General features: G+C 37.9%; 1 protein-coding gene across 1 annotated transcript in view; it reads right to left on the bottom strand.

Moving 5' to 3' along the window:
* LOC126175733 (putative aldehyde dehydrogenase DhaS) overlaps nucleotides 1–27,089 on the bottom strand; it is a 197,973-nt gene that overhangs the window by 5,457 nt on the left and 165,427 nt on the right. Inside the window, exons 9-10 of the mRNA XM_049922681.1 lie at nucleotides 22,771–22,870; nucleotides 7,851–7,956 (exon numbers count right to left, since the gene is read on the bottom strand). Coding sequence (XP_049778638.1) covers nucleotides 7,851–7,956; nucleotides 22,771–22,870 — 206 coding nt within the window. The remainder of the gene's footprint in view (nucleotides 1–7,850; nucleotides 7,957–22,770; nucleotides 22,871–27,089) is intronic.

The following is a 27,089-nucleotide window of genomic DNA, read 5'->3' on the forward strand; positions in this document are numbered from 1 at the left end:
GACTAATACTTCAAATATTTTTTCAGAGTGGCATATGACAAACATTTACGAGTACTGGATATGGAATGATATATATGAGTGGCTCAAAGACTTCTTAAGTTATAGAACCCAGTATGTTGTCCTTGATGGCAAATATTCATCAGAGACTAGGGTATCATCAGCAGTGCCATAGGGAAGTGTGACAGGACTGCTGTTGTTCTCTATATACATAAATGATTTGGTGAACAGCGTGGGCAGCAAACTGCAGTTGTTGGCTGATGATGCTGTGATGTACAGTAAGGTGTTAAAGTTGATTGACTGTAAGAAGATACAATATGACTTGGACAAAATTTCTAACTGGTGTGATGAATGGCAGCTGGCTGCAAGTATAAAAAAATGTAAGTTAATGCGGATGAGTAGGAAGAACAAACCTGTAATGTTTGGATACTATATTACTAGTATCCTGCTTGACACAGTCAAGTTGTTTAAATATCTGTGTGTAACATTGCAAAGTGATATGAAATGGAATGAACATGTGAGAACTATGGTAGGGAAGGTGAATGGTTGACTTCAGTTTATTGGGAGAATATTAGGAAAAAGTGGTTTACTGTAAAGGAGACAGCATACTGAATGCTGGTACAACCTATTCTAGAGTACTACTCAAGTGTCTGAGATTCATACCAAGAAGGATTGAAGGAAGACATCAAAGCAATTCAGAGGTGGGCTGCTATATTTGTTACCGGTAGGTTTGAGCAACACGTTAGTGTTATGGACATGCTTCAGGAATTCAAGTGGGAACCATTGGAGGGAAGGCAATGTTCTTTTCGAGAAATACTACTGAGAAAATTTGGAATACCGACATTTGAAGTTGACTGCCAAATGATTCTGCTGATGCCAAAATACATTGCACAGGAGGACCATAATGATAAGATACAAGAAAGTAGGGTGATAAGATATGAGAAAATAGGGCTCATATGGAGCCATATAGACAGTCATTTTTTCCTTGGTGTATTTGCAAATGGAACAGGAAAGAAATGATTACTAGAGGTTCGGGGTACCCTCCGCCATGTACTGTATGGTGGCTTCCAGAGTACCTATGTAGATGTAGGTAAAACAAGTGCTCCATAGTTAACTCATTAAAGGGATGATTTTCAACCTTGGGGGTTTGGAGCATGACTAAAGATGCAAATAAAAGCAAATCTACTTATATCCTTCAGATTTTTATTACAACAGCTCATCATAGCATTGACTTTGAATTATGCAGCAAGATACTACACTTAATTTGAACAAAATACTAAGCCTGATGAAATACATAGTGCACCTATTTTTAATTAAACAGAAGTATATATCACGCAAAATACAATCAAAATCATTAACCTACAAAGTGTTACAAACTTTTTATAGTATTTTGTATTACTTAATTTCAGTCTTCATTTCAGCAGTATAACTGTTTACAACTATCCGAAAATATCTAACAAATTACATAATAAAATGTAACTGGATAGAAAAAAAATCTACTCACCAAGCAGTGGCAAGAGAACATATACACACACAAAGGTTTAACTTATGCAAGCTTTCAGAGCCAGTGGCTCCTCCTTCCAACAGGAGAATTGAAGGGGAAGGAAGAGGGGTGAAGGAAAAGGACTGGAGAGATTTAAGAAAATGGGTACATATTGGAAAAGTCACTCGGAATCCTAGGTCAGGGGAGCCCTACCGGACAGGATGAGAAAGAAAGACATAATGACTTATGAATTTGAAGAGCCATTTTTCTTATTAGTATTTTACATATAAATCAATTCCAAATTTAGTGATAACAATTTCACATGTAATTTTCATCATTCTTCAAATTTCTGCCTATAATATTTTCAATTTTTTTTATTTTGCCTAAAAATTTATTGAAAAGCCATTGAAACAAAGCATATCTTTTATCTACGAGCAACTATTTATGAAATGTAAAATATTTTAATAACTGAGACTAACACAAAATATATATAAAATATGCAGAAAACATTTAACTCCAGTTCAAAGAAGTGAAAATAAACATCTTTTGTCAGTAAAATAATTATCATCAGAGACTGAAAGCACTTCCTTGTTGATGTAGTCATTGTTCTCTATCCCTCATCACCTTTACCATCTGGCTGTAGTGGCTACAGTTCATTCCACTGGTAACATCTTGTAATATGGATGCTCCAAGTCTACCTCATGGGTTATCCCCAACATTTTTCCTTCTGATATGTTTTCTTATGAAGTTGTTATGTTGAGGTACCTGTCTATTCAATGTATTTTTTCTCTCCTTATCATGTTGATCACTGTTCTTTCCTCTTTAGTGTTTGTTTATTAGATTTTCTTTTAGTCTAGGAAGTTTGTGTAGCTCTTCTGTGTATACAAACTTTTGTGTTTCTAAATTTTTCCTTTTCTTGTTTCCCCTAGAGTCTGCTCTTCACAAGTATAGCTTAATACGATTCAAATAAATGTCTAGATGAATTTATTTCCTTTTTCTATGTTACAGTGGTTGTTTGTTAATAAATTACTCATATTTCTGAAGGCTTGCTTAGACACTGCAGTTCTTCTTTTAAAATTCATTATAGTTCTGTTGCCATCTATTGTTGTACTTCCAAATAGCAATTTACAATTTTATTTCTTATCTTAATGTTTACCTTCACTTGTCTGTTCAACTCAGGTATCACCATTGTTTTAGTCTGATGCAGGTACAAAAAGTAACAACAACATTACTCTCGGTATCAGGTTGTTTATCAATCAGAAATCATAGTCTGATCTTGCAATTCTATATTGACAGTTACTTTCCAAACTGCAGGAAGGAACAGCACATGGAACTGCTCAGTACAATTGCAGCACATTTACTTAGTCCTCCAATTCACTCTCAACAGCTGGTAGTAATCTGGCTTCTGTGTCTCTCATTCTCCCGTTTCCAGAAGCACGAGAAGACTGGGACTCATATGTGCAGTCATTACAGCTGTGCTTTGAGACTTACCAGATACATTATTTGAATGTGCAGAATCTTTCACATCGTGCATAAGCCTAAAAACTTATCTGTTGTTAAGCAAAGTTAGCTCTTCTAACAAACATAGTAGTCTAGCCTATCAATGAAATTTCTTTTACTTACATCCTATTATCACAAGATTAGTACCATTGTTGTTGTTGTTGCTTTAGAATTCCATCAGCTACATAAAAAGTTAGGACAGTCATCTTGAGACTGGGCTGCCAAACTATGAAGGTTAAAGAATAAGTGGAATTTCAAATGTGCAAACTCTGCTTGTCAAAAGACCTATGTAGACTGTCTCATACATGACATCATTGTTTGCTCTGTTTCTGGTAGGGAAATCCATCAGAATCACTTGCAATTAATGGGCCCTACAGTAGAAGAAGTAATGTTTACTACTCAAGAACGTGAATTGTCACAAGCAACAGATCAACGTCTTCAACAATTATCAGATGTAGCACCAGTAAATTCCATACCAAAACAATAAGCACAGTCAGTATCACCTCCATCTGAAAATACAATCCCTTAACATTTCTCAAAACAGATTTGTATAATGCATATTTTCAGATAAAGTTTTGCAAGTCTTAGTGGTAGTATTCATGCCGTTTTGCTTGTATCACTGGAACGGTACCACAGAACTTTTAAAAACATTAAGAACAGCCCAACCTGTGTACATTATCTCAATGATATCATTGTAATGTGTAGCTCTACACAGGAATATGTTGTAAATCTAAAGGTATTATTTAAGTTCAAACAAGCAGTCCTAAAATACAATTTGCACAAATTCCATTTTTTTAAATAAATGTTAAATGCTTTGAAAACATCCTACATAACAAAAGCATAAACGTCACACAGTAAAATGACACAGTGACCAACAAGCTGCCAAATCCATTAAGTTAACATTTCACTTCTTTTACAATGTTAATTTCATCCTATGCAACAGAAATCACACACTTATTAAACATTTGTCTGAAAAGTGGATGTCCTTCAGCTGGGTAGCATAGTGTGGCAAATCAATTACAGACTCAGTCTTCAACATGCCTTGCAATTTTTAGTGCTGGAGAACAACTGATACTCCCAAAAGATGCCTCATATCACCGTATCAGAATTCTACTAGCACACAAAAATTCCATAAGATCAGCGCGATCAATTGTGTGCATCTCCTAAACAGATAATTTACTATAGACATCAAAGTGCTTACAGACACCTCCAAACAACCAGACCACTAAGTGCACAACAAAGAGCCAAATTGTCTTATTACCACAAAAATAGCCCTCTCAGAAACTGCTCCATGCTAGACCACACACTTATGACAGTAGAATGATCCTCAGTTCATTTCACCTCTATTTAAACACTTTGTGAAAGAAATTATGTATAACATTTAATGACTTCACAGTTTGTTCCACAATTATATGCTGAAGTTTCAGCACCACTCGCTACAATTCCACTTCTAACATGAATACTTTTCCCCTTCTTTTCTGTTCCCCTTCTCCACACACAACACATATACAAGCATACATGAAATCTCCAAATTCTTTTTTTAAAGTATTTTTTAACTTTATTGTTCAGTATATAATTTACAGCCTGATGATGATAAAAATGTAACTGTAAAAACACTTCCTTTAAAGAGATATTCAACACCTTTGATTGATGGAAATTATATGCACTTGAAATTTCATCCGCACCAATAATTATTTTATTTTGGTAAGTCTCATCATCTTTGTTTTTAGATATATTTTTCCAATAATTATTTTTTTATAATTGATGTACCTCATTTCAGTCCTGATATTTTTCTAAAAAACTTGTTGTTTCTTCTGAAAGTTCTGTAATTTAAGAAATATATTCATTGAAAATTGTTATGACAAGAAGTTTGTAATGTTTGAATCCTGCAGTGTAATCCTTTCAAAAATCCATGTCGTAGTATTATAACCCCTAATTTTCTTGTTTCCAAAAATGTATTATTTTACTAAAATAAAATGTTAGTCAATAAAATATTTAAATCAATTTATTAGTGGGTTCACTAAATATGGGGGATAAAAATACACCTCCTAAATTTCACTCACAAAAGTAGAATCTGATATTTGTAATACTTTAGGGATATATAATGTGGTGCACATCCAAAATTTCACTCATGAAAGTAGAACCTGCTATTTATACTATTTTAAGTAATCAGTTGTTAATCAAAGTAGCTTCACTGCTTAGTGTTTATAGGTATTCTTTACTTTTACTACCTTTTATGTCAACATTGAAAATGTAATAACTCTGTATTTTATCATTTTGTAAAAGCTGTCTTTTGCGTGTTGTTAGTAGGTGCTATGGACAATGCTACAGTCAGTCTGTGTTTAGCAATGATTATGTAAAGTTCTATGTGAGTCATTTGTCACTAAGATATAGCCATGTACAGACATTATGTCAGTCAGTACTGGCTCTCTTATACCTGCCTGCACACAACCCATGCACCATGCAACATCCATACCAAACCCAAAATAGTGTTAGTACCTTGATCTGGACACAAAAATTTGGTACTGGGCAAGCTGCAAACCGCCATTTGACAGATGAGCAGTGTATATTAATAGCTAATGTCAAGAGCGCTGATCTTGCCAGACACGAGAACCCGTTTCACCTGTGGTGGACAGACAACCTGCACCCTCTGCTGCAGCTGCTGAGCCAGCAGATACCAATACAGCCACTGCCACCACCACTTTAGCTCCCAGTAGCAAGGGATCAATTGACAGCATTTACTCTTTATATGGGACACCACATATCCAGTAGACCACATGTTACTCAGCAGTGGTATATATCCATCTTTTTTCAGCTACCATGTCACCCCTACAGCAGAGATGCCACAGAAATGGTTACTTCTGCTCTGTGTACAGGCATGGGGAGGCAGTCAGTTTGTGGCCTCATCACAGAATGAGGATTTCAACGTAGGGCACTTGAAGGTGGGATGCAAAAATGCACTGCATTGTGCCAATGTATAAACTGTTCTATTTGTTATACCACAGTGTGTTATCTCACACTGGAGTCCAATTTACAGCTCAGAAGCCATCAAATCCACACTATTTTAAGAATAATAATTATTATATTTTAGAGTACATCTGAAGAATGAATCCAATAATGCTGAATGAAAAAATTCTGCACCTCTGAAAAATTAAGAATAAATGAAACTGGCCTAGAAAAACAAATGAATATCTAGAAGAACTTGGTTTGAGCCAAAAATAAATGCGAACAACCGTAAAAATTACTGCACTTGCACAATTGCTTAAATGTGTTCCCCAGTTAGTCAGTTATGTATAAGTTGACAGCATTTACATAGCTCAATTTATGGTACAGTATAAAAGCAGCAAAGAGCAAAATGGAATATCATCAATGAAGATGGGACAAGGACAACATTGAGATGCTATGAAAGAAAAGAGAATTTCCAAGAAATGGACGGTAATAGTCTTCATTATCAATTTGACTAAGTCATTTGATGAAGGAGCATACTGAATACAAGAGAAAGTCATAAACCAAGCATTAAGTTGTTTACAGAGTCAGGCTGTTAATTGAGAAGGAAAGTCGTACAACACTGTATTGCCACCCAGGTGACACGTTTTCAATCTCTATACACTGTTATGAACATTGGTAATACTTTTAAGCCATACGCCAAATTGGGACATGAACACAGTTTCCTGCCCTTTGTCAGCCATGCGGCACCAATTGGCATTTTTCACACAGACTGACTCAAAGCTTCAAATAAACTCTGGTTCCCCTTCATAACTTCCAAACTCCTACAATGCTGCTGGGCTGCAAATGCACAGGGGAGGGGTGCGGGGAGGGGAGGGGAGGTTTTTGGAGGAAAATCATCTTAATCACAGACTCAGTAACATATCTGACTACTGGGCATTTCCCACACCTAATGGCATTCAGTGCGTCTTGTTGGAACAAATACAAGAAACAGCACATCTCTCAAAAAATTACATGGGAAAGAAACAGTGACAAAATCATTCATTTGTGGACATTAACATAAGAAATTTACTCTACAAGCTCTAATGGCTTTCTTCAGAGAGAATAGCAAATATGTAAGGGCAAAATTTTTTTAGGATATAGTGCTATACTTAACACCACAATATAAATAAGTGCAACATGCAGCACAAACAGCCTGTATACTTGTGCTACATGTTACAATACTTAGGGAATAGTATGCTTCATTCAGTTTTGAATTTGTTTAAGCGATGTGCATGGGTGCCACTTGATTCTGTTTTGGATCCACACAACTAAGAATTTTAAAATATTTCCTCATGATTTTACTGAAGGGATATTATAAAATACATAAAACCATTTTGCAGAGCTGATTCAAAGCCTGAGAATAAAGCTGCTCTTTAGCTGAAGATTGGTTTGAACTCTATAGTGCTTTATTAGGCATGGTCGCATTTTAAGTGAGCTGAATATTGGTTTGAACTCTATAGTGCTTTACTAGGCATGGTCGCATTGTAAGTGGTATGCCCTTGCCTTCCTCCGACCTTTGAACTGATTTGCATTGCCAGTTATAGAGAGACTTCAAATGTAACATTCAAGTTGAACCACAGCACATACTGGCATTTTTCACAATAACAAATCATGATCAGAGATGAAAGACATGTGACAGATAAAAATCATAGGTTTTATTGGAATCGAACTTTGAGACTTTGAATTTTTAGTCTAGGACTCACACACAGAGTCACACCTCATACAATATAATTCTGTGATGACTAGAAAATCTGAATTTTTATTTACTTTTACCCATTAAGTTATATTTTGTACACTTACTAGTTGTCACACTGTTTAAGCATAAACTAACTGATTTTTAATATAGGCTGTGTACAGTAATTAACATGACAGAATAAGTTACCTGCTACTGTTTGCAATGGTGGTGGTGCAGCCACAATTGAGATTGTCCATTTTGATTTCATTTGCAGTGGGTAGTATCTCTGGAAATATCTTGTACAGTAGCAACCCTGTGAAAATATTGCTATGAAGTGATGATACAGTCAATAGCAGTCATTGTTTTCAACTTGAAACTATATTTCATTGCCATAAACTCCATAGAATTTAGATTATCACATTTTTAAAAAGTCTCATTCATCTTCAATCATAGTTTTCTATTATTTCTGCTGAAAAGCAACTTCTTGTATTACAAAGACAAGTCCATATTTTTTCAGGGCAGTCCATTTCTCATTTTGCACACACCATTATACATAAAATCACAAAGTGTTAGTTGTTAGTTACTTTCTTGTTCCATGGATCATTCTGCATCACAAATCATAATGATGCGGAACAAGTCATTTTACATTCAAATCACAAATTAATTTGTAAATATGGTTACAGATGTGAGTTAGTAATTCTTACCCACCACCTTTTACACATTACTATAATAGAAATTCTTCTATGGAATAGGAGTTGTCAAGGAGAAACTTTTTCAGTTTGTTTTCAAATTTTACTTAGCTGTCTCTCAGACATTTTATATCACTGGATAAGTGATCAAAAATTTTTGTTGTAGCATTGTGCACCCCTTTTTGTGCTAAAGACAATCTTAATGTGGACTACTAAATGTCACTTTCCCTTCTGGTATTGTATTGTGTACATCATTGGTCTCTTTGAACTATAGTGGATTATTTACAATAAACTCCATGAGGAAATAAATATACTGTGAAGCAGTAGTCAGATTGCCCAACTCTTGAAACAGATGTCTACAAAACATTTGTGGGTGAGCACCACATATTGTTCTTGCAGTATTTTTTAAAACAATGAAGTATTTTTTTCTTTAAGATGAGTTACGCAAGAATATTATTTCAAATGACATTATTTAATGAAAATATGCAAAATTGTTAACTTAATGATTTGTCTATTCCCAAGATTTTCAATTATTCTAAGTGCAATTGTGACTAAATTAAGTTATTTTAGGAGTTCCAAAATATGCTTTTTCCAGTTTAAAGTCTCATCACTACGGACACCTAAGAATTTAAAGTTTCCAGCCTATTTACTATTTCCTCACCATCTGTTACACTTATTATTGATATAGTACCCCTAGATGGGCATATCTGAATATAATGTGTCTTTTTTAAATTGAGGGGGAGACTATTTGTAGACAACCAGTGATACTTTTGAGAATATTGTTTACTATTTCTTCAGTTTCTGTATGTACGCTTGGATTGATTATAATACTAGCATCATCTGCAAAGAGAACTAATTCTGCTTGTTGTATATTAGATGGAAGATTGTCTACATATATTAGGAACAACAGCAGCCCTAAGACTGAGCTGTGTGGGCCCCATATGTCATTTCTCCCCAGTCAGAACTCAATCCCCAGACTGTATTTGTTGAATTGCTAAATACAACTTTCTGCATTGTTTTGGTTAAATATGATATTATCCCTTGGTTAGCTATACCATCAGTCCCATAAAACTTCAATTTATCTAGGAGAATACTATGGTTCACACAGTGAAATGCCTGAGATAGGTAACTATTTTATTATTTAATGCTTGCTTAATTTGGTGGGTGAACATGTAAATGCCATTCTCAGTAGAACAAGCTTTTTGAAACCCAAACTGTGGTTTGATGAGGATATTATTGTTTCCAAGGTGAGATACTTTTCCAGAATACATCACCTTCTCAATTTTTTTTGAAAATGATGACAGCAGTGAAACAGGTCAGTGGTTCTTGAGATCTCTCTTACTGCTTTTCTTAAAGAGAAGCTTAATAACAGTATATTTCAGTCTATCTGGAAAACTGCTGAGAGTTAGTAATGCATTACATATTTCAGATAAGACTGGGTTTATAATAGGAGACCAGTCCGCCCCAACAGCTGAGTGGTCAGCGTGACGGATTGCCGTCCTATGGGCCTGGGTTCGATTCCTGGCTGTGTCGGGGATTTTCTCCACTCAGGGACTAGGTGTTGTGCTGTCTTCATCATCATTTCATCCCCATCCAGCACGCAGGTCGCCCAATGTGGTGTTGAATGTAATAAGACCTGCACCAAGGTGACCAGACCTGCCCTGCAAGGGGCCTCCCGGCCAATGACGCCAAATGCTCATTTCCATTTCCATAGGAGAACAAATCTTTAGTACTCTATTGGAAACACCATCAACCACAAAGCTTTTATTTTTGAGAGAATGTATGATTTTCTTAATTTCAGAAGGTGTTACTTCCTTAACATACTGCTGTGATTTTTCTCTTTAGCTGTTTGTCCCTATGTTTTCTACTATATTTAGGAAATGATTATTTAATATATTTGCTATCTGTGACTCATCATTTATAGCCCATCCATTCTGTTCAATAGTGATGTTGTCCAGTTCAGTGGCTGCTTGTCATAACAGCCTTAAGTCTGCTGTTGGAATTATTGATTTCTGATATTATTTTCATGTTCCTTGATTCTTACATAACCTTCCTTAGTAATTTTGAGTACTGTTAGTAGTGTGCAACTACATTAGTATCTCTACTTGTTCTTGCCAACAGATACATTTCCCTTTTCTTTTCACAATATATGAGGTTCATACATATGAAACCTGGTCACTAAGTCTACCTTTGCCTTACACATAAGGTGGCACCACTTAACTGCGGGTTTATGGCGACTTCTATTGATAGAGAGACTGACTTCTGTGCACCATTTGATGTGGCGTAGCGCCAGTGTGGTTTCATGCTGAAGATAAGGTGGTCACACAAGTTATTGTCCACTATCGAACATGCAGACGAGTAAGCAGGAACAATGTGGAGGTATTCGATTTTTGGCGGTGGAGGGAGTTGGAGGCCGTGAAATATATCAACGGATGAAGGCTGTGTACAGTGAGTACAGTCTGACACATTCAAGTTTTGTGGAATGGCACAAACGATTCCTTGAGGAGCACGAGGCACTGTAAGATGATGCTCATCCTGGACAGGCTCATCGTGTCATCAGGCTGTAAATGGTTGTGGAAGTGATTGCTTTAGCCTTGGACAACCACAGAATCACCATGGACAAGATCCATCAGATACTAGGTATTAGCAGGGGCACCGTCCACACCATAATGCATCAACACTCAAACTTTTAAAAAATCTGTGTGCAATGGGTTCTCCACCAACTGACCATCGAACAGCTCAATACTCAAATAGTGCTGTCTATGAATCATCTGCAACATTATCACGTGGAGGAATACAACTTTCTGTCACATATTGTCACAGGTGACAAAACTTGGTGTCACCATTTTGAACCAGAAGGCAAGTGTCAGAGCAAGTGGTGGAAACATGCGACTTCACCACCTCCAAAGAAATCGAAGGTCGTGCTCACCAATTCTGATAAGGTCATGATGTCCTCCTTTTTTTGACCACAAAGGCCCACTGCTTGTTGACTTCCTGGAACAGGAACCACCATCAGTGCTCAGCATTATCAAGCCACTTTATAGAACCTTAGATGAGCTATTAAGTCAAAACACAGAGGCATGTTATCCAATGGCACTATCCTGCTGCATGATAATGCCTGCCCACACACGGCCAATGCAGTGGAGATGACAGTTTCGGTGGAAAATGCTGGGACATCCACTGTACAGTCGCAACCTTTCACCATGTGATTTTCATGTGTTTGGACCTCTAAAACAGGCTACTTGCAGACACTGATTCAGAACAGATGACGAAGTGTGTGACTGGGTCCTCACTTGGATACAACAGCAACCTACTAGCTTCTTCAAGGATGGAATCGACCAGCTAGTGTCACAATGGCATAAATATGCCAACAGTTTTGGCGACTATTTTTGAGTATGTTTACATTTTTGAGTTAATAAAATCATTACCATTACTTTATGCTAGTGACCGGGATTCATTTGAATGCCCCTTATACTTTAATCCCTAGGGATCCATGGTTTTTTACAGGGCTGTTTAATATCCTTTCTCATTAGCTTATGCAGAAAGCTATTTTCAAACAGTGTTATGAATTTATCATGGACTAGATTATACTTTATATTGAGTATTTGGTTCATAATAAATTTCATCCCAGTTCATCTCTTGTAAATTTTTCTTCAAAACATGTGTCCTGGAGTCATTAATTACTATAATTTCCACTGAGGAGTATCCATACTGTAAGGCACTAAGTTATTTATCCTAACTAACTGTGCATCATCATCACTGAGAGCATTTGTTATTGGGTAAACAGTTATTTTCTAGCTTTGAGCTTCACCAAATAAAACATTATCAACTGGGTCCTACTGTCTTTATCCAAATGTGTTGGAAAATTTATTACCGGGATCAAATTGTGGGATCCAAATAAGGTTTCCAGATCAATTATCCTATCAGAATCCTTTAGAAAATCTACACTGAGGTCACAAAGACTATTAACTACTATAATTAGCTAAAAATCTAATATTTAATCTATTAACAGCTTGAAACAAAAAAGGTGCCCCTCTGACGCCAGTAACCACAGGAATCTTGGTTCACGTGATCATGGCTCCTGTATATTATTTGCATGATGCTCAGCCAACCTATCTTTCCCTCTCCTATTTAAGCACAGGCCATTTCTAGTATATCCTCATTCCAGACTGTAGCAACTGGCACAGCACTCATATGAGATTCCCCTTCGTCGGAAGCAACCTGCTCAACTCAGTGTTCACACGGTTCACAGCAGCGTTAAACCAGGGCTGGTCATTGTGCTGCAGGATATTCACAAAACTCATTTGTGTGTGAAACTGCTCATCCTATTTCATCCATGTCACCTGTAATGCTGTAATTACTGTTCGTAGCCAGGCTGTTCCCTGTTGCACCTATTACGAGAACCTGATCCTCTTCGCCAAAACCTTTGCACAAATTCTCTATGTCCTCTGTCACCTGGCTAAAGCTAGTACTTGGTTCCACAATACATGTGACCCAGTACCCTGTTCCTAAATTTGTGCTGTACCATCTGGCCTGCACCAGATGGTTGCTTTTGTACTAACTGAAATGATGAGAGGGGTCATGCTGTAAACTTATCTCTTCTTCTTTTTTATTTCACCTTCTTTGGAGTATGATGAATCAGTCATTTCTTTGTGTATTGTTCCTTCCTTTGTGTGCAGTACCTCTTCATTCTCTCTCACCTTCTTCTCTCCTCTTCAGAGATGATGTGTTTTGATTTCATTTTAAATTTGGCACAGAACCTTATTTTTTCATTTTTAGTACTTATCTGAGCTGTTCTATAGAGTAAAACCTTTCCTGTTATTTTTAATTATCTTAGTTCTTTTTCTATTTCCATAAACTAACTATGTTTCATTAGATGGTTATAGAAAAAATCAAAAATTCATTTAGTTAGTCTATTACAGTTCATTCTGAGATGACCATAAAAATTTTGTCTCCTTTTTTGCATGGTATCTGAGAGTTTTCATTCTTTTGTAGACAGTTTCATTCTTGATTTATACTATTTTATCATCCTGGAACTTTTTAACATTTTTCTTTCTTTTAATTCTAATTTTTCTGTCTGGTTAGGTGTTTCCATTGCATTACTATGCTTCTGGCTTGAGAACTGTTTTGTAATGTTTAATTTTGGAAACCCAAGAAAGGGATTTCTTGTTACATGTCTCTTTTGTCGATTCGAAGGCCAATTCAAGTTTATTTTTCCTGGATTCTGTTGTCTTGTATTTCATTGTATCCATATTTCATATTGTCTTCAAATGTGTCCTTTATACACAACTAAATTACTTTAATTAATAAAAAGGTACACAGCCACTACATTTAGGAAGCAAACCTGAATGCGCTATAAATTTATATGATAACTGAAAGTCATGCATGTAATACAAATGATGGTAGTGGTAAAGGTAACCACTTTCTTGGAGCAACTAAGAGGCAGATAACTAAATTTAAAAAATAAAAGCACTGCTAAACTTTCAGACAGTGTTCTTCTTCAAAGAAGTTTTGAAGAAGAATCGACAGTAATACAATTCATTGTACATGAATCTATACTCCTGAGCAGCTCTCCACCATAGGCTTTTTAAGACAAACTTCAGTTTTTACCATGGCCACGAGGGCAAATAGGCTTTATTATGAGTAGCTAAAAAACCATGTATGTTGTCCAGAAAATCTTGTATTGTTCATATTCTAAGAATGTGAGGAATCAAGTGCTTTCACATATTATTCAAGACATGGAATGTTCTGTTAAAAGCATATTTTTCTAACTGAAATTTCTAAAAAAAATCATGTTTACACAGGTACAGTTATTTGCGACAGTGAACAGCTTGGAAACTGCTAAACCATGAATGTACAAGTTTCCAATTTACTAAGACTCAAAGAAATTTGTCCTTGTGATGGAGTAGAGGGATAGTCATAAATTTTTAATTGTCACCTCGAAGAAACCAATCAGCTTCCATGAAACTTGTGATGGTCTTAGTCCTTCTCCACATGTTCGCATATCAGTGCAACAATTTTTCCCAACAATGTATGAATTGGTTAGCTCTAGAAGTCTGCATTTTGACTGTTCAAGAAATGTTGCACCTCAAAAATCACCTCATTGCCATTTTAGCAATGCCTGCAAAAAACTGGCTTCTGGGTGTCATGTTAGAAAAAAATACAGGAGCATGTGTGGCAGTGGGAAGGGAGGGGGGGGGGGGGGGCAGTTTTGCGGAGCAAAAACACTCCCTTATCAGGAGATTTTGGTAGCATGCTCCTGTGTCAGTTTGCACCTTATAAACATAATCAGTTAGCACCATACCATGGCAATCCCAAAAACACAGTCAGCAAAACCTTGCCTTCTGATGGTAAGATTATTGCCTTTTTTGGCAGTGATGATGAGACATGTTTCCACTGCTTGTCTTCCTCCTTTGTCTATAGATTATAGTAATACATTCAGATTTCATCCACAATGACTAGGTGGTTAAAGAAGTCATCCACAGACTGCCCTAAAACAGTTGCAACAATTCCACTATTGCCCTGATTTGACAGGCTTTGATGGATGTGAGCAGTAGTAGAATACAGCAGGCAGCAAATTTTTTTTTCATACTCAAACTGTCGTTCTAGATGCTAAAAACCTATCTATGACTGATTTCACTTTTTCACTACCAACATGATCACAATATGCTGGTCTTCAAGTACCAGGGTCTCCACTTCTGTTGTGATTCCCAGTTCTTCACTGAGAAATGACTTGCTACTTTGATCTTCTTCACTGAGACTTGTTTGACCACTTGTAGGCATCTCTGACATCTACCCACTGTGCCATATGGTGGTGCATCATTACTGTAGATTGCCACCAATTCAGCATGGATTGTTGCAGAGTTGATCCCTTTCAAATGGGGAAAACAAATTACTGAGATACTCACAATGGTTTTAGCTTCAAATAAGTGTGCTAGGGTATTATGGCATGAGGTTTTCAATGTGTATAAGGACTGCAGGAAAAAACTTTTTGTCTACACCTCAAATTTCAAGATGAACTCAACTGGTCAAATCAAGTTCACACATTGCTTGACATTAGGATTACCTAACGTGTACTTCATTTTTCTGTAATTCATTTATCTACCCTGCATCATTCAATGTGCCAATTTGTTTTTAATAACACATATGAAACAAGCACCAAATACTAAACTGCTGGGAAAAAAAATTAGTACACCGGGAAAGACAACATCGAATTTGATCTGATGACATCATATGCCACGTGAGGGATGGTAGATGTACTGATAATGGTTTCAACATCATCCATCAATAGATGGCACAATGGCATAGCTACCAGAGCACTATCTGTGTCTGCACTTTAATAAAGAACGTTCACAGCCATAAGACTCAATGTCATGCACACGGGTGAAGCAACCTGGCAACCATGCTACAAAGGTCAAATTGTGACCTTCTGAGTGGTGGTCCTCTTACAGAATTGCAACACAAGTTGGACGCGCGTTTGTCAGTTGTGCAACGATGCTGGTATGAGTGATCACATGAAAATCCCATGTCCATATACAAGATTCTGGATGTCCATGCAGCAAGACACCCTCTATGACCATTATATTGTAAAGGGCAGTAATGGCAGTTCATACAACTACCACAGCACAGATAAGAGGGCTTGTGAGACCAGACATGTCAACATAAAATGTTGCAAACTCACTATTAGCAGTGGGACTATGAGCATGCACACCTCTACCCCATCTTCCACTCACGCCACAGCATCAACACGCATGGCTCAACTGGTGCCATCAAAGGGTCACTTGGAAAATGGAATGGAGTACTGAGGTCCTCAGCAATGAAAGGAGATTCTGTCTGCATGCAAGTGATGGTCATTTGCATGTATGACATAGATCATCAGAGCACTGACTAGCACAGTGTATTTGTTCAAGCACATTGGCTCCACTCCTGGCTTTTTGGTCTGAGGAGCAATAAGCTACAACTCTCGTTCACCTTTGGCATTTATGGAGGGGACGCTAAACAGTGCTAGCTAAGTATGTGCAGAATGTTGTGAGACCCACTTTTTGCTATTATTGCAATAGGAAGGTGAAGTGTTGTCCCAACAGGATAATGCTCACCCACATGCTGAGTGCAATCTCTGGACTTGTCTCCAACCACGCACATCTGGGATATGATCAAACGATAAGAGACTCGTCTGACTCATCGATCAACAGTTCTTACAAAAATATGTGAAAAGGTCAAGCAGCTGTGGAAAAACATATCCCAGGACAGTATTCACCTTCTTCATGATCAACTGGATGCCAGAGTCAGTGCCTGCATTGCTGCCCATGGAGACTATACCACATACTAACATGGGTTTTTGATTATGGGTCAATATCTGATACCTCAAAAACACTTGTGCTATTGGTCTGTAAATACAATCATTTCATGTACTCCTTATGCACTGTTGCTGCAATAAATCTTGAGTGAATTTTAAACCTGCAAAAGGATGTACTAATTTTTTTATTTTATTTTTTTTTTTTTTTTTTACTTGTAGTATATCTTTCACACCAGTTCTTTGCATCAGTATGTATACACTCCTTCTTCATAATCCCATTGCTAGTTTCCATTTATCTGGACTCCTGAATTTCTGAATCTCTCCCCTGCATCTATGAATGTGCTGCTCTTCATCTTATGGAATGAAAATATACACACCATGACCAGTCATTAACTATTAATTAGTCACAACATGTGCCTAGAGCCTACTTCATCATCAGATGACAATCTGGATTTGATTCACAGTATATTCCCAGAGACAAAATGTTACTGACTGTTTTAAAATGACTGGATGCATTAATTGATTACATTTCCAAGCATTCCTATACGTTGTTGCCTGCAAAGAAGAATGAGTGCTTGCCATACAATGAGCACAGTGACACGAAAATGTTCTATTAAATTCCAGATATACAGTCTACCTCGTGATTGCATATTACGGGTTTCATCAACAGCAGTGTGTACTGTGAAATGTTGCTACAGTGTTTTAAAAAATTAACTACTTACAGAACAGTCCCTATGTAATCAATAAAATAATCTTTTATCCAGCCACAGTGATACAGCTGTCATAATTTTGATGAGCAGCACTGTATATCCCAAAATAATATAACTGGATACATAAATAATCTACTCACCAAGCGACGGGAGAACACACACATAGAAGAAGGTTAATTAGGCAACATTTCGGAGCCAGTGACTGCTTCTTCAGGCAGAAGAGTTGAAGGAGAAGGAAGAGGGGTGAAGGAAAAGGACTGAAGAGGTCTAAAAAAGGGGAAAGATTTCAGGAAAGTAACCCAGAACTGCAGGTCGGGGGAGACTTACCAGACAGGATGAGAAGGAAAGACTGATTGTCAGGGACTGCACCAGATAAATTTGAAAACCTGAACCTAAAAGGTGGAAGACAGGGTAAAATGCAAGACAGAGATTACTACTTGAACATTGTGCATGAGTTCATAAAAGAGTAAAGCTTAGTGCATTGTACGTAACAGAGGTGGAAGTGGGGTGGTGAAAAATAGACAGGTAATAAAATGAAAGACATAAGACTTCCCTCCTATATCAAAGATATCAACCATTTCCTAGATCATCTGAAATCTGTCTCTGTCTCACTCCCACCACACAACTTGCTTGTCACCACTGATGCCACCTCTCTCTATACCAACATCCCCCATGTACATGGTCTGTCTGCTGCTGAACATTTCCTCAATCAGCACCCACCTGATTCCAAAGCTAGGGACATCCATGTCACTCACCTTTATCAACTTCGTACTTTCCAACAGCTACTTCACCTTTGAGGGGCAGACATACAAACAGACCAGGATGGCTCCTTCCTATGCCAACCTTTTCAGGGGGCTTTCCTGGGATCCATAAATCTTCAGCCCTTGGTTTGGTTTACATACATGGATGACATATTTGCCATATGGACTCATTTTCAGGCTCACCTGTTAAAATTCTTGTAATCTCTGAACACCTTCCCCCAATTAAATTTCACATAGTCCTATTCCAAATCCTGTGCCAGTTTCCTTGATGTTGATTTCACCCTCACCGAAGGCCAGCTACGCTCTTCTGTCTACATCAAACCTACTCAGAAACAACAGTACTTACATTTGGACGGTTGCCATCCTCTGCCTGTCAAACATTCCCTCCCATTCGAGGCAAATGTATTTGTTCAGATGCAGACTCCTTACAGCAGTATACCACCATTCTCACCTCAGCTTTCACTGGACATAATTCACCAGCCTAGTTCAAATGGAGATTTCCCAGGCCATCACATCCAATCCTGGTACTGCTGATCCTGCCAAAAAAACAACTTCAGAGCACACCACTTATCACACAGTATCCTGGTCTGGAATGCATTAATCAGCTATTTCAACAAGGCTATGACTTCCTAAAATCATGCCCTGAAATGAGATCCATTCTGTCTGAGATTTTGCACACCACACCTAGAATAGCTTTCCACTGCCCTCCTAATATCCGTAATATTCTTGTCAGACCATATGTTCCTTCCACACTCATCTCCCCACCATATACCTCCTACCCCTATGACCATCCCCACTGCAAGACTTACCCTATGCACCCTCCCACCACCACCACCTATACCAGCCCTGTAACTGGCAAAACATACACTATCAAAGCTACAACATTACAACCATGACCTCAGTGCCTGTTTCACCAAACGTGCCATCTGGATTCTTCCCCCAAACAACACTTTCTCAGAACTACACGTGTGGGAACTAGTGCTACAGCATGTGTTTGGTTCTTGCCACCCACCTGGCCTTAATTACGTTAATTTCTTCTGTCTCAGCATTTCTTCACAGTAACTGCTCCTTTCTTCACTCCATTTCAGTTTCCTATGTCTTTCATTTTCTTACCACCCCCTCCCATCAGCGTTTCATACAATGTACTAAGCTTTCCACTCTTATTAATGCATGCATGTTGTTTAAGCAGTAATTTCTGTCTTGCATATTATCCTGTTTTCCACCTTCTAGGTCTTGTCCAGTACAGTCCCCAACAATCAGTCTTTCCTTCTCATCCTGTCTGGTAAGTCACCCCTGACCTGCAGTTCTGGGTGACTTTCCCGAAATCTACCCTTTTACCTTAGATTAGATTATATTAGATTTACTTTCATTCCAATTGATCCATAGTGAGGAGGTCCTCCAGGATGTAGAACATGTCAGAAAAACAACAATACATGACAAATATTTACAACTAAAACAAATAAGCTAATGTACCATTCCATAGGTCCCAAGTGGAATGATCATCATTTTTTAATGAACACTATATGAAAGAGTCATTTTACAAATACTAATGCACTGAATTTAAAATAAAAAAGTTTTTTTATTTATTTATAACGTAATAAATGTGTAATACAACTACTATAATACAATGAAGACATTACTGCACAGAAATTGTGCAGAAGTTAGATTGTACTTACACACACACACACACACACACACACACACACACACATATTTACAATGAACACATTACTGCCCTGAAATTGTGCAGAAGTTATATTAGTTGGTTTTACTGAGAAATTCATCAATGGAGTAGAAGGAGTTGGCCATCAATAAATCCTTTAGGCTTCTCTTAAACTGAATTTCATTGGTTGTTAAGCTTTTTATGGCTGCTGGCAAGTTATTGAAAATGTGTGTTCCTGAATAATGCACACCTTTTTGTAAAAGACTAAGTGACTTTAAATCCTTGTGAAGATTATTCTTATTTCTAGTATTGATTCCATAAACTAAGCTGTTGGTCTGAACAAGTGATATATTTTTAATGACAAATTTCATTAAGGAATAAATATATTGGGAAGCAGTAGTTAGTATCCCTAGTTCCCTAAACAGGCTTCTGCAGGATGTTCTTGAGTTCACACCACATATAACTCTTACTGCACATTTTTGTGCCCGGAAAACTTTAGCTTGGCTTGATGAATTACCCCAAAAAATAATCCCATATGACATTATGGAATGAAAGTAAGCATAGTATGCCAGATTTTTCATTTTTATATCCCCTATGTCTGACACAATTTGCATTGCAAATAGAGATTTGTTAAGACGCTTCAGCAGTTCTGTGGTGTGCTCCTCCCAGTTGAATTTATTATCAAGCTGTAATCCCAAGAATGTAACACTGTCCACTTCTTCTATCTGCTTGTCATTGTATGTTAGGCATATACTCGTGGGACACCCCTTACAAGTTCTGAACTGCATGTAGTGTGTTTTTTCAGAGTTCAGTGACAAAGAATTGGCTAGGAACCAGCGATTAATGTCCACAAATATTTTGTTGGCTGATCTTTCTAAGACTACACTTGATTTGCTATTTATTGCAATGTTTGTATCATTAGCAAACAAAACGAACTTGGCATCTGGTAACGTCACTGATGAAAGGTCATTGATACACACAAGAAAAAGTAAGGGCCCCAAAATGAACCTTGTGGGACCCATGTAATTAGTTCCCAGTTGGATGATGCCTGATAGCCTGATACATGTCTCTTTCCTAATAAGACCCTTTTTTTCCTGGCAGAGATATAAGATTTGAACCATTTTGCAACATTTTCTGTTACACTATAATATTCTAATTTATTTAAAAGGATATTGTGATTTACACAGTCAAATGCCTTTTACAGATCACAAAATATACCAGTTGCCTGCAATTTTTTGTCTAATGAATTAAGCACATTTTCACTGTTAAGTGTAGATAGCCTTCTCAATATCAGAACCCTTTAGAAATACAGTGACTTTGACAGTATGTTATTTGAGATGAGATGGTTATAAAGCCTACTGTACATTTTTGAGATTGCTGGCAACAGTGAAATTGGACAGAAATTCTGATTCTTTATTTCCCTTCTTAAACAGTGGCTTAACTTCAGCATATTTCAACCATTCAGGAAATATTCCACTGATAAATGACCGGTTACACAGATAGCTTAACATGTTACTTAGCTCAGAATCACATTCTTTAATTAACTTTGTTGATATTTCATCATATCCACTAGATGTTTTTGATTTTAAAGATTTTATGATGGACATTATTTATGCTGGGGTAGTGAGAGTCAAATTCATATTATGGAAGTTACTTGAAATGTCTGGTCTGAGGTATTCCATAGCAGCATCTACTGAACCTGACAACCCCATGTTTTCAGTAACAGTTATAAAATGTTTGTTAAAAAGTTCTGCAGCACTATACACATCTGTCACCAATGTATCATTTACTCTTAATACTATTTGTTCCTCTTCTTGTCTGGTTCAACCGGTCTCCTCCTTCACTATATCCCATATTATCTTTATTTTATTATATGATATGACATCTTTTCCTTGTAATATATTTGCTTTGATGTCCATATTACAGTCTTTAATATTTTGCAGTATTTCTTGTAATGTGCTATAGCATCAACATCGAAACTTTTTCGGACTGACAGATACAGTTTTCTTTTTGTTTTACAAGATACCCTTATTCCTTGAGTAATCCATGGCTTCTTTGTAGACTTTGCTCTAACCTTGGTAAGTTTTGGGGGGAAACAGTGTTCGAATAAGGTAAGCACTTTATTAGCAAAAGTGTTATATTTTTCATTCATGCCATGAGCACTGTAAACATCAGTCCAGTGAATGTCTCTGAGGAGTGTCCTAAAATAATCAATTTTTGGCTTATTGATTACCCTCTTGAGCTCAGATTTAACAGATTTTATATCTTGTTCAGTATTAACATTTAACAGAAGGAACTGCATGTCATGGTCTGAGAGGCCATTGACTATTGGTTTTGTAATATAATTTTGTTCATTGGACTTTTCTATAAAGATATTATCAATGGCTGTTTGTGAGCAATTGGCTACCCTAGTGGGGAACTTTACAGTGGGAATTAAGTTGAATGATAGTGTTACTAACTCAAATAAGTTCTTATTGGGAGAGTCTTTAAGGAAATCTACATTGAAATCACTAGCAACCACTATTTATTTGTTTTTGGTTGTTAAATGGGCCAGTACAGCTTCAAGGTGGTTTATGAACACTGTTTTACTGCAGGTGCTCGATTACACTTAATATTATGAAGGATTTTTTGTGAAATTGTACTTCTGTTGCGCATGCTTCCATATGCTGTTCTAGGCAAAATTTATGAATGTCTATGTTCTTAAATTTATGACAGTTCCTGATGAATGTGGCAACTCCTCCTTTCTCCATTTCTGTGAGATGCTAAGCTAAACGCTAGACCTCTCAAGTCCTTTTCCTTCATCCCTCTCCCTTCCCCTTCGACCTTTCTGCATGAAGGAGGGGCCACTGACTCCAAAAGCTTGCCTAATTATAGCCTTCTTCTATGTGTGTGTTCTGCTGCTGCTTGGTGAGTAGATTTTTATATTTCCAGTTATATTATTTTGTCAAATATTGGTTCATTTCACTGGACACTAAAAGGTATACTATAAATAAGCGGCTGTACTTTACCTTCCTTTCCACAGAAACTTCCATGTCCACTTTTTTTACGTGGTGTAAAAGGGGCTCCAGCAGTAAATTCACCATGACAGTTGACCCATACAATACCCACCTGCACAGGAAAGCATTTTTTTAAAAATATGCAACATAAAGTTACTGTATTTCAAAAGTGTTACTAATTATTACATTCTAAATTCTAGTTCTGACATTCTAGTTCTAATATTAAGGAGGACTGAACTTCAAATCTTCCCATTCTATGTTTGATTTTCTGTGGTTTCCAAAATGGCTCCAGTAATTTCACCTAAGATTTTTTAAAACTGCATGGACTAAGCTGTTATTTGTTTCCATTGTTGTATTCTACTTGTTAGTTCACCGGGACTTGATACAATCTACGGAGTTTGCAGTTTAGTCCCTAAAAGTCTCAGCAGTGTTCAGCAAAACTTTGACACTGTAATTCAGGACAAAACCATTTTGTCTAAATATTGTTGATCACCCTTCTAACTTTATTGCCAAAAGGAGACAATGGGTAGATGCTGTGTTGGAGTAATGATCATATAATATCAGAAAGGAATCATTTAACACAGTTACTCAACTGCGTCTATGTTTATTTCTGTTGTTCTCTCTTTGCTTTCACTCACTGAAGGAAAGTACACACTCAAATATGGACAAACTAAAGTAATGACTGTAACTTTTTTTCTCTGTGTGTTTATCCACCAAACTACTGTTCAGGTATTAAAATGATTTATTATTAAAGTGCTCAAGCAGTGATTCAAGCACTGCTCTCATATTCAAGAATAGTGTGGATCAAATCTCAATCTAGTCATATGTACTAAAGCATTTGGTAGTCTGCTAAAGCATTTCTGGATGCAAAGGGAAAGAAAGCCAAATTTTACAACTGAGTTTGTGTCACCTTCGTAGACATGGACAATTTTTTCTTACATTCAAATCAAGTCTAGGATGAATGAGCAGTCATGAAAGGAAGTAGGAAAATACTCTTAAGACTCAAACACAAGACAAAGAAGAAAGGTTCTTAATAGACATCAGCAACCAGTAGTATCTTTGGGAATGGAAGAAGAGCAGATGACCAATGGAGTGGCAGTGTGATTTAGTCAGTAGCTGTGCAGACATGGTGGTACATTGGGCATTGCAGCCCACAAATATGCCAGGACACCAGAAGAGGCATCAACTGGACAGTCTTGGTGTCCTTGAGTAACTGCAGTGACTGTTTTAATCATATAAACTGAGTGCTGATTGGCTAATGATAAGAGCACTGCCTCTCTTCAAAATGTGTTTTGGTTCATTTATGTGTTGCGTTTTATAATGCTATTTATTGACAAAGGTAAACAGTTTCTTCTTTCTTTTTGGAATGGTTTATGGTGATAGCATATGCTAACAAAAACATGTTATGCTGTTGCAGGAATGATTATAGTGAATTAGTCAATAGCCAAATGGCTGAAATTCTATGCATCTTAACAGGGCGTGCAGAAGATCTCTGATTGTAAGAGCTAGCGTTTGATGAGCTCTGTCAGATTCGCCATCAGGGAAACGTATGAAGTATCTCTGTATTATTTTAAATACATCTGTTGCAATGGTGCACTGTACATCTGTGAAGAAGGCAGATCTAAGACAGAAAAATACTGTACAAAATGGGCCATACACAGATGCTTGCCTTACAAGGGAAATACTCTGAGGAACTTACCAGCCAGGCACTCCTGATGTCCTGCCTCACTCAAAGCTGTAATCTGTAACAGAGAGAGAAGCACTGGCACGCAGAAGCCTGCATTTGGACATCTGGGTACCTGAGGTAATTGGAACACTGACCATGAAAAGTATAGTTCACATTCAGTTTCCAATCCAGCACTCAGTTTTAATCTTCAGCGGGTTTTGTAACTTCCCTTACTTGTCAGTCACTTACACTTCATGTCTATTACACATTTTGAAGCACTCTAATACTGTCAGCTGTTTAAACAATTAAATTTTTCTGGGGCCTGTAATCTCGATGAAATGTGAGACACTGCCTTCCACAGACATCAGACATGTCATGTCCTCCATTCCACCAATGATAGTTCCTCGTTGATTAGTAGTAAGCCAAATGTAGGCCAGGCATGACAGACACTTTGCTTACCCAGCTGATTTATTTATTTACACATCAAGTTCCCAAGAGTTGAGGAAGTCCGATTGAAATGCAGGTTTGATTTGAGTATTAACTGAGTGAAAGCTGCTTATTGGGAGGGAGAGGGAGAGAGGGAGGGAAGGAGGGAGGGAGGGAGGGAGGGAGGGAGGGAGGGAGGGAGGGAGGGAGGGAGGGAGGGAGGGAGGGAGGGAGGGAGGGAGAGAGAGAGAGAGCCAAAAATAGCCTTTTAGAATGGGAAGAGTTACCCCAAAATACAATAACATACAACATAATCAAATGAAAATAAGTATAGCAGACTAATTTTCGTGTCAAACAATCACGCACTTCAGATTGTAAAAATGGCAGCATTAAGTCTTTGAGCAAGATCCTGAATGTGGGCTTTCCACCACAGTTTACTATCTATCTGAACACCTAGAAATTTGAACTGTTCAGTTTCACAAATCATATGTGCATTATGAGAAATTAAAATGTCAGGTTTTGTTGAATTGTGTGTTAGATACTGTAAAAACTGAGTCTTACTATGATTTAGGGTTAGTTTATTTTCTACAAGCTATGAACTTAGTGCAGTCATGAACCGCACTATTTGAAACCTAGCCAATGTTGCTCACACCAATCTTTACTACCAAGCTAGTGTCAACAGCAAACAGAAATATTTTAGAGTTACCCACAGTACTAGAGGGCATATCATTTATGTAAAAAAGGAATAGGAGTGGCCCTCAACCCTGATTCCTGGGGCACCCCCACTTGACCGTACCCCACTCAGACTCCACATCACGGCCATTCTCAACACTGTGAATAATGACCTTTTGCTGTCTGTTGTTAAAGTAAGAGGTGAACCAATTGTGAGCTACTCCCCATATTCCATAATGGTCCAACTTCTGGTGCAATATTTTGTGATCAACACAATCAAACACCTTAGTTAAATCAAAAAATATGCCTAATGTTGGAAACCTTTTGTTTAACCCATCCAGTACCTCACAGAGAAAAGAGAATATAGCATTTTCAGTTGTTAAATGACTTCTAAAGCTGAATTGTTCATTTGATAGCAAATTATGTGATATAAAATGATCAGTTATCCTTACATACACTATCTTTTCAATAACTTTAGCAAACAGGGCTAACATGTGCAGCACAGTAATTTAATATTCTGCTAGGCACTCCATCATATCCATGAGAGCCTTAGTCTTCAGTGATTTAATTACTGACTCAACCTCCCTCTTGTCTGTATCACAGAGAAGTACACTCCTGGAAATTGAAATAAGAACACCGTGAATTCATTGTCCCAGGAAGGGGAAACTTTATTGACACATTCCTGGGGTCAGATACATCACATGATCACACTGACAGAACCACAGGCACATAGACACAGGCAACAGAGCATGCACAATGTCGGCACTAGTACAGTGTATATCCACCTTTCGCAGCAATGCAGGCTGCTATTCTCCCATGGAGACGATCGTAGAGATGCGGGATGTAGTCCTGTGGAACGGCTTGCCATGCCATTTCCACCTGGCGCCTCAGTTGGACCAGCGTTCGTGCTGGACGTGCAGACCGCATGAGACGACGCTTCATCCAGTCCAAAACATGCTCAATGGGGGACAGATCCGGAGATCTTGCTGGCCAGGGTAATTGACTTACACCTTCTAGAGCACGTTGGGTGGCACGGGATACATGCGGACGTCCATTGTCCTGTTGGAACAGCAAGTTCCCTTGCCGGTCTAGGAATGGTAGAACGATGGGTTCGATGACGGTTTGGATGTACCGTGCACTATTCAGTGTCCCCTCGACGATCACCAGTGGTGTACGGCCAGTGTAGGAGATCGCTCCCCACACCATGATGCCGGGTGTTGGCCCTGTGTGCCTCGGTCGTATGCAGTCCTGATTGTGGCGCTCACCTGCACGGCGCCAAACACGCATACGACCATCATTGGCACCAAGGCAGAAGCGACTCTCATCGCTGAAGACGACACGTCTCCATTCGTCCCTCCATTCACGCCTGTCGCGACACCACTGGAGGCGGGCTGCACGATGTTGGGGCGTGAGCGGAAGACGGCCTGACGGTGTGCGGGACCGTAGCCCAGCTTCATGGAGACGGTTGCGAATGGTCCTCGCCGATACCCCAGGAGCAACAGTGTCCCTAATTTGCTGGGAAGTGGCGGTGCGGTCCCCTACGGCACTGCGTAGGATCCTACGGTCT

This window comes from Schistocerca cancellata, chromosome 3, assembly GCF_023864275.1.
Source record: "Schistocerca cancellata isolate TAMUIC-IGC-003103 chromosome 3, iqSchCanc2.1, whole genome shotgun sequence".
NCBI lineage: Eukaryota > Metazoa > Arthropoda > Insecta > Orthoptera > Acrididae > Schistocerca > Schistocerca cancellata.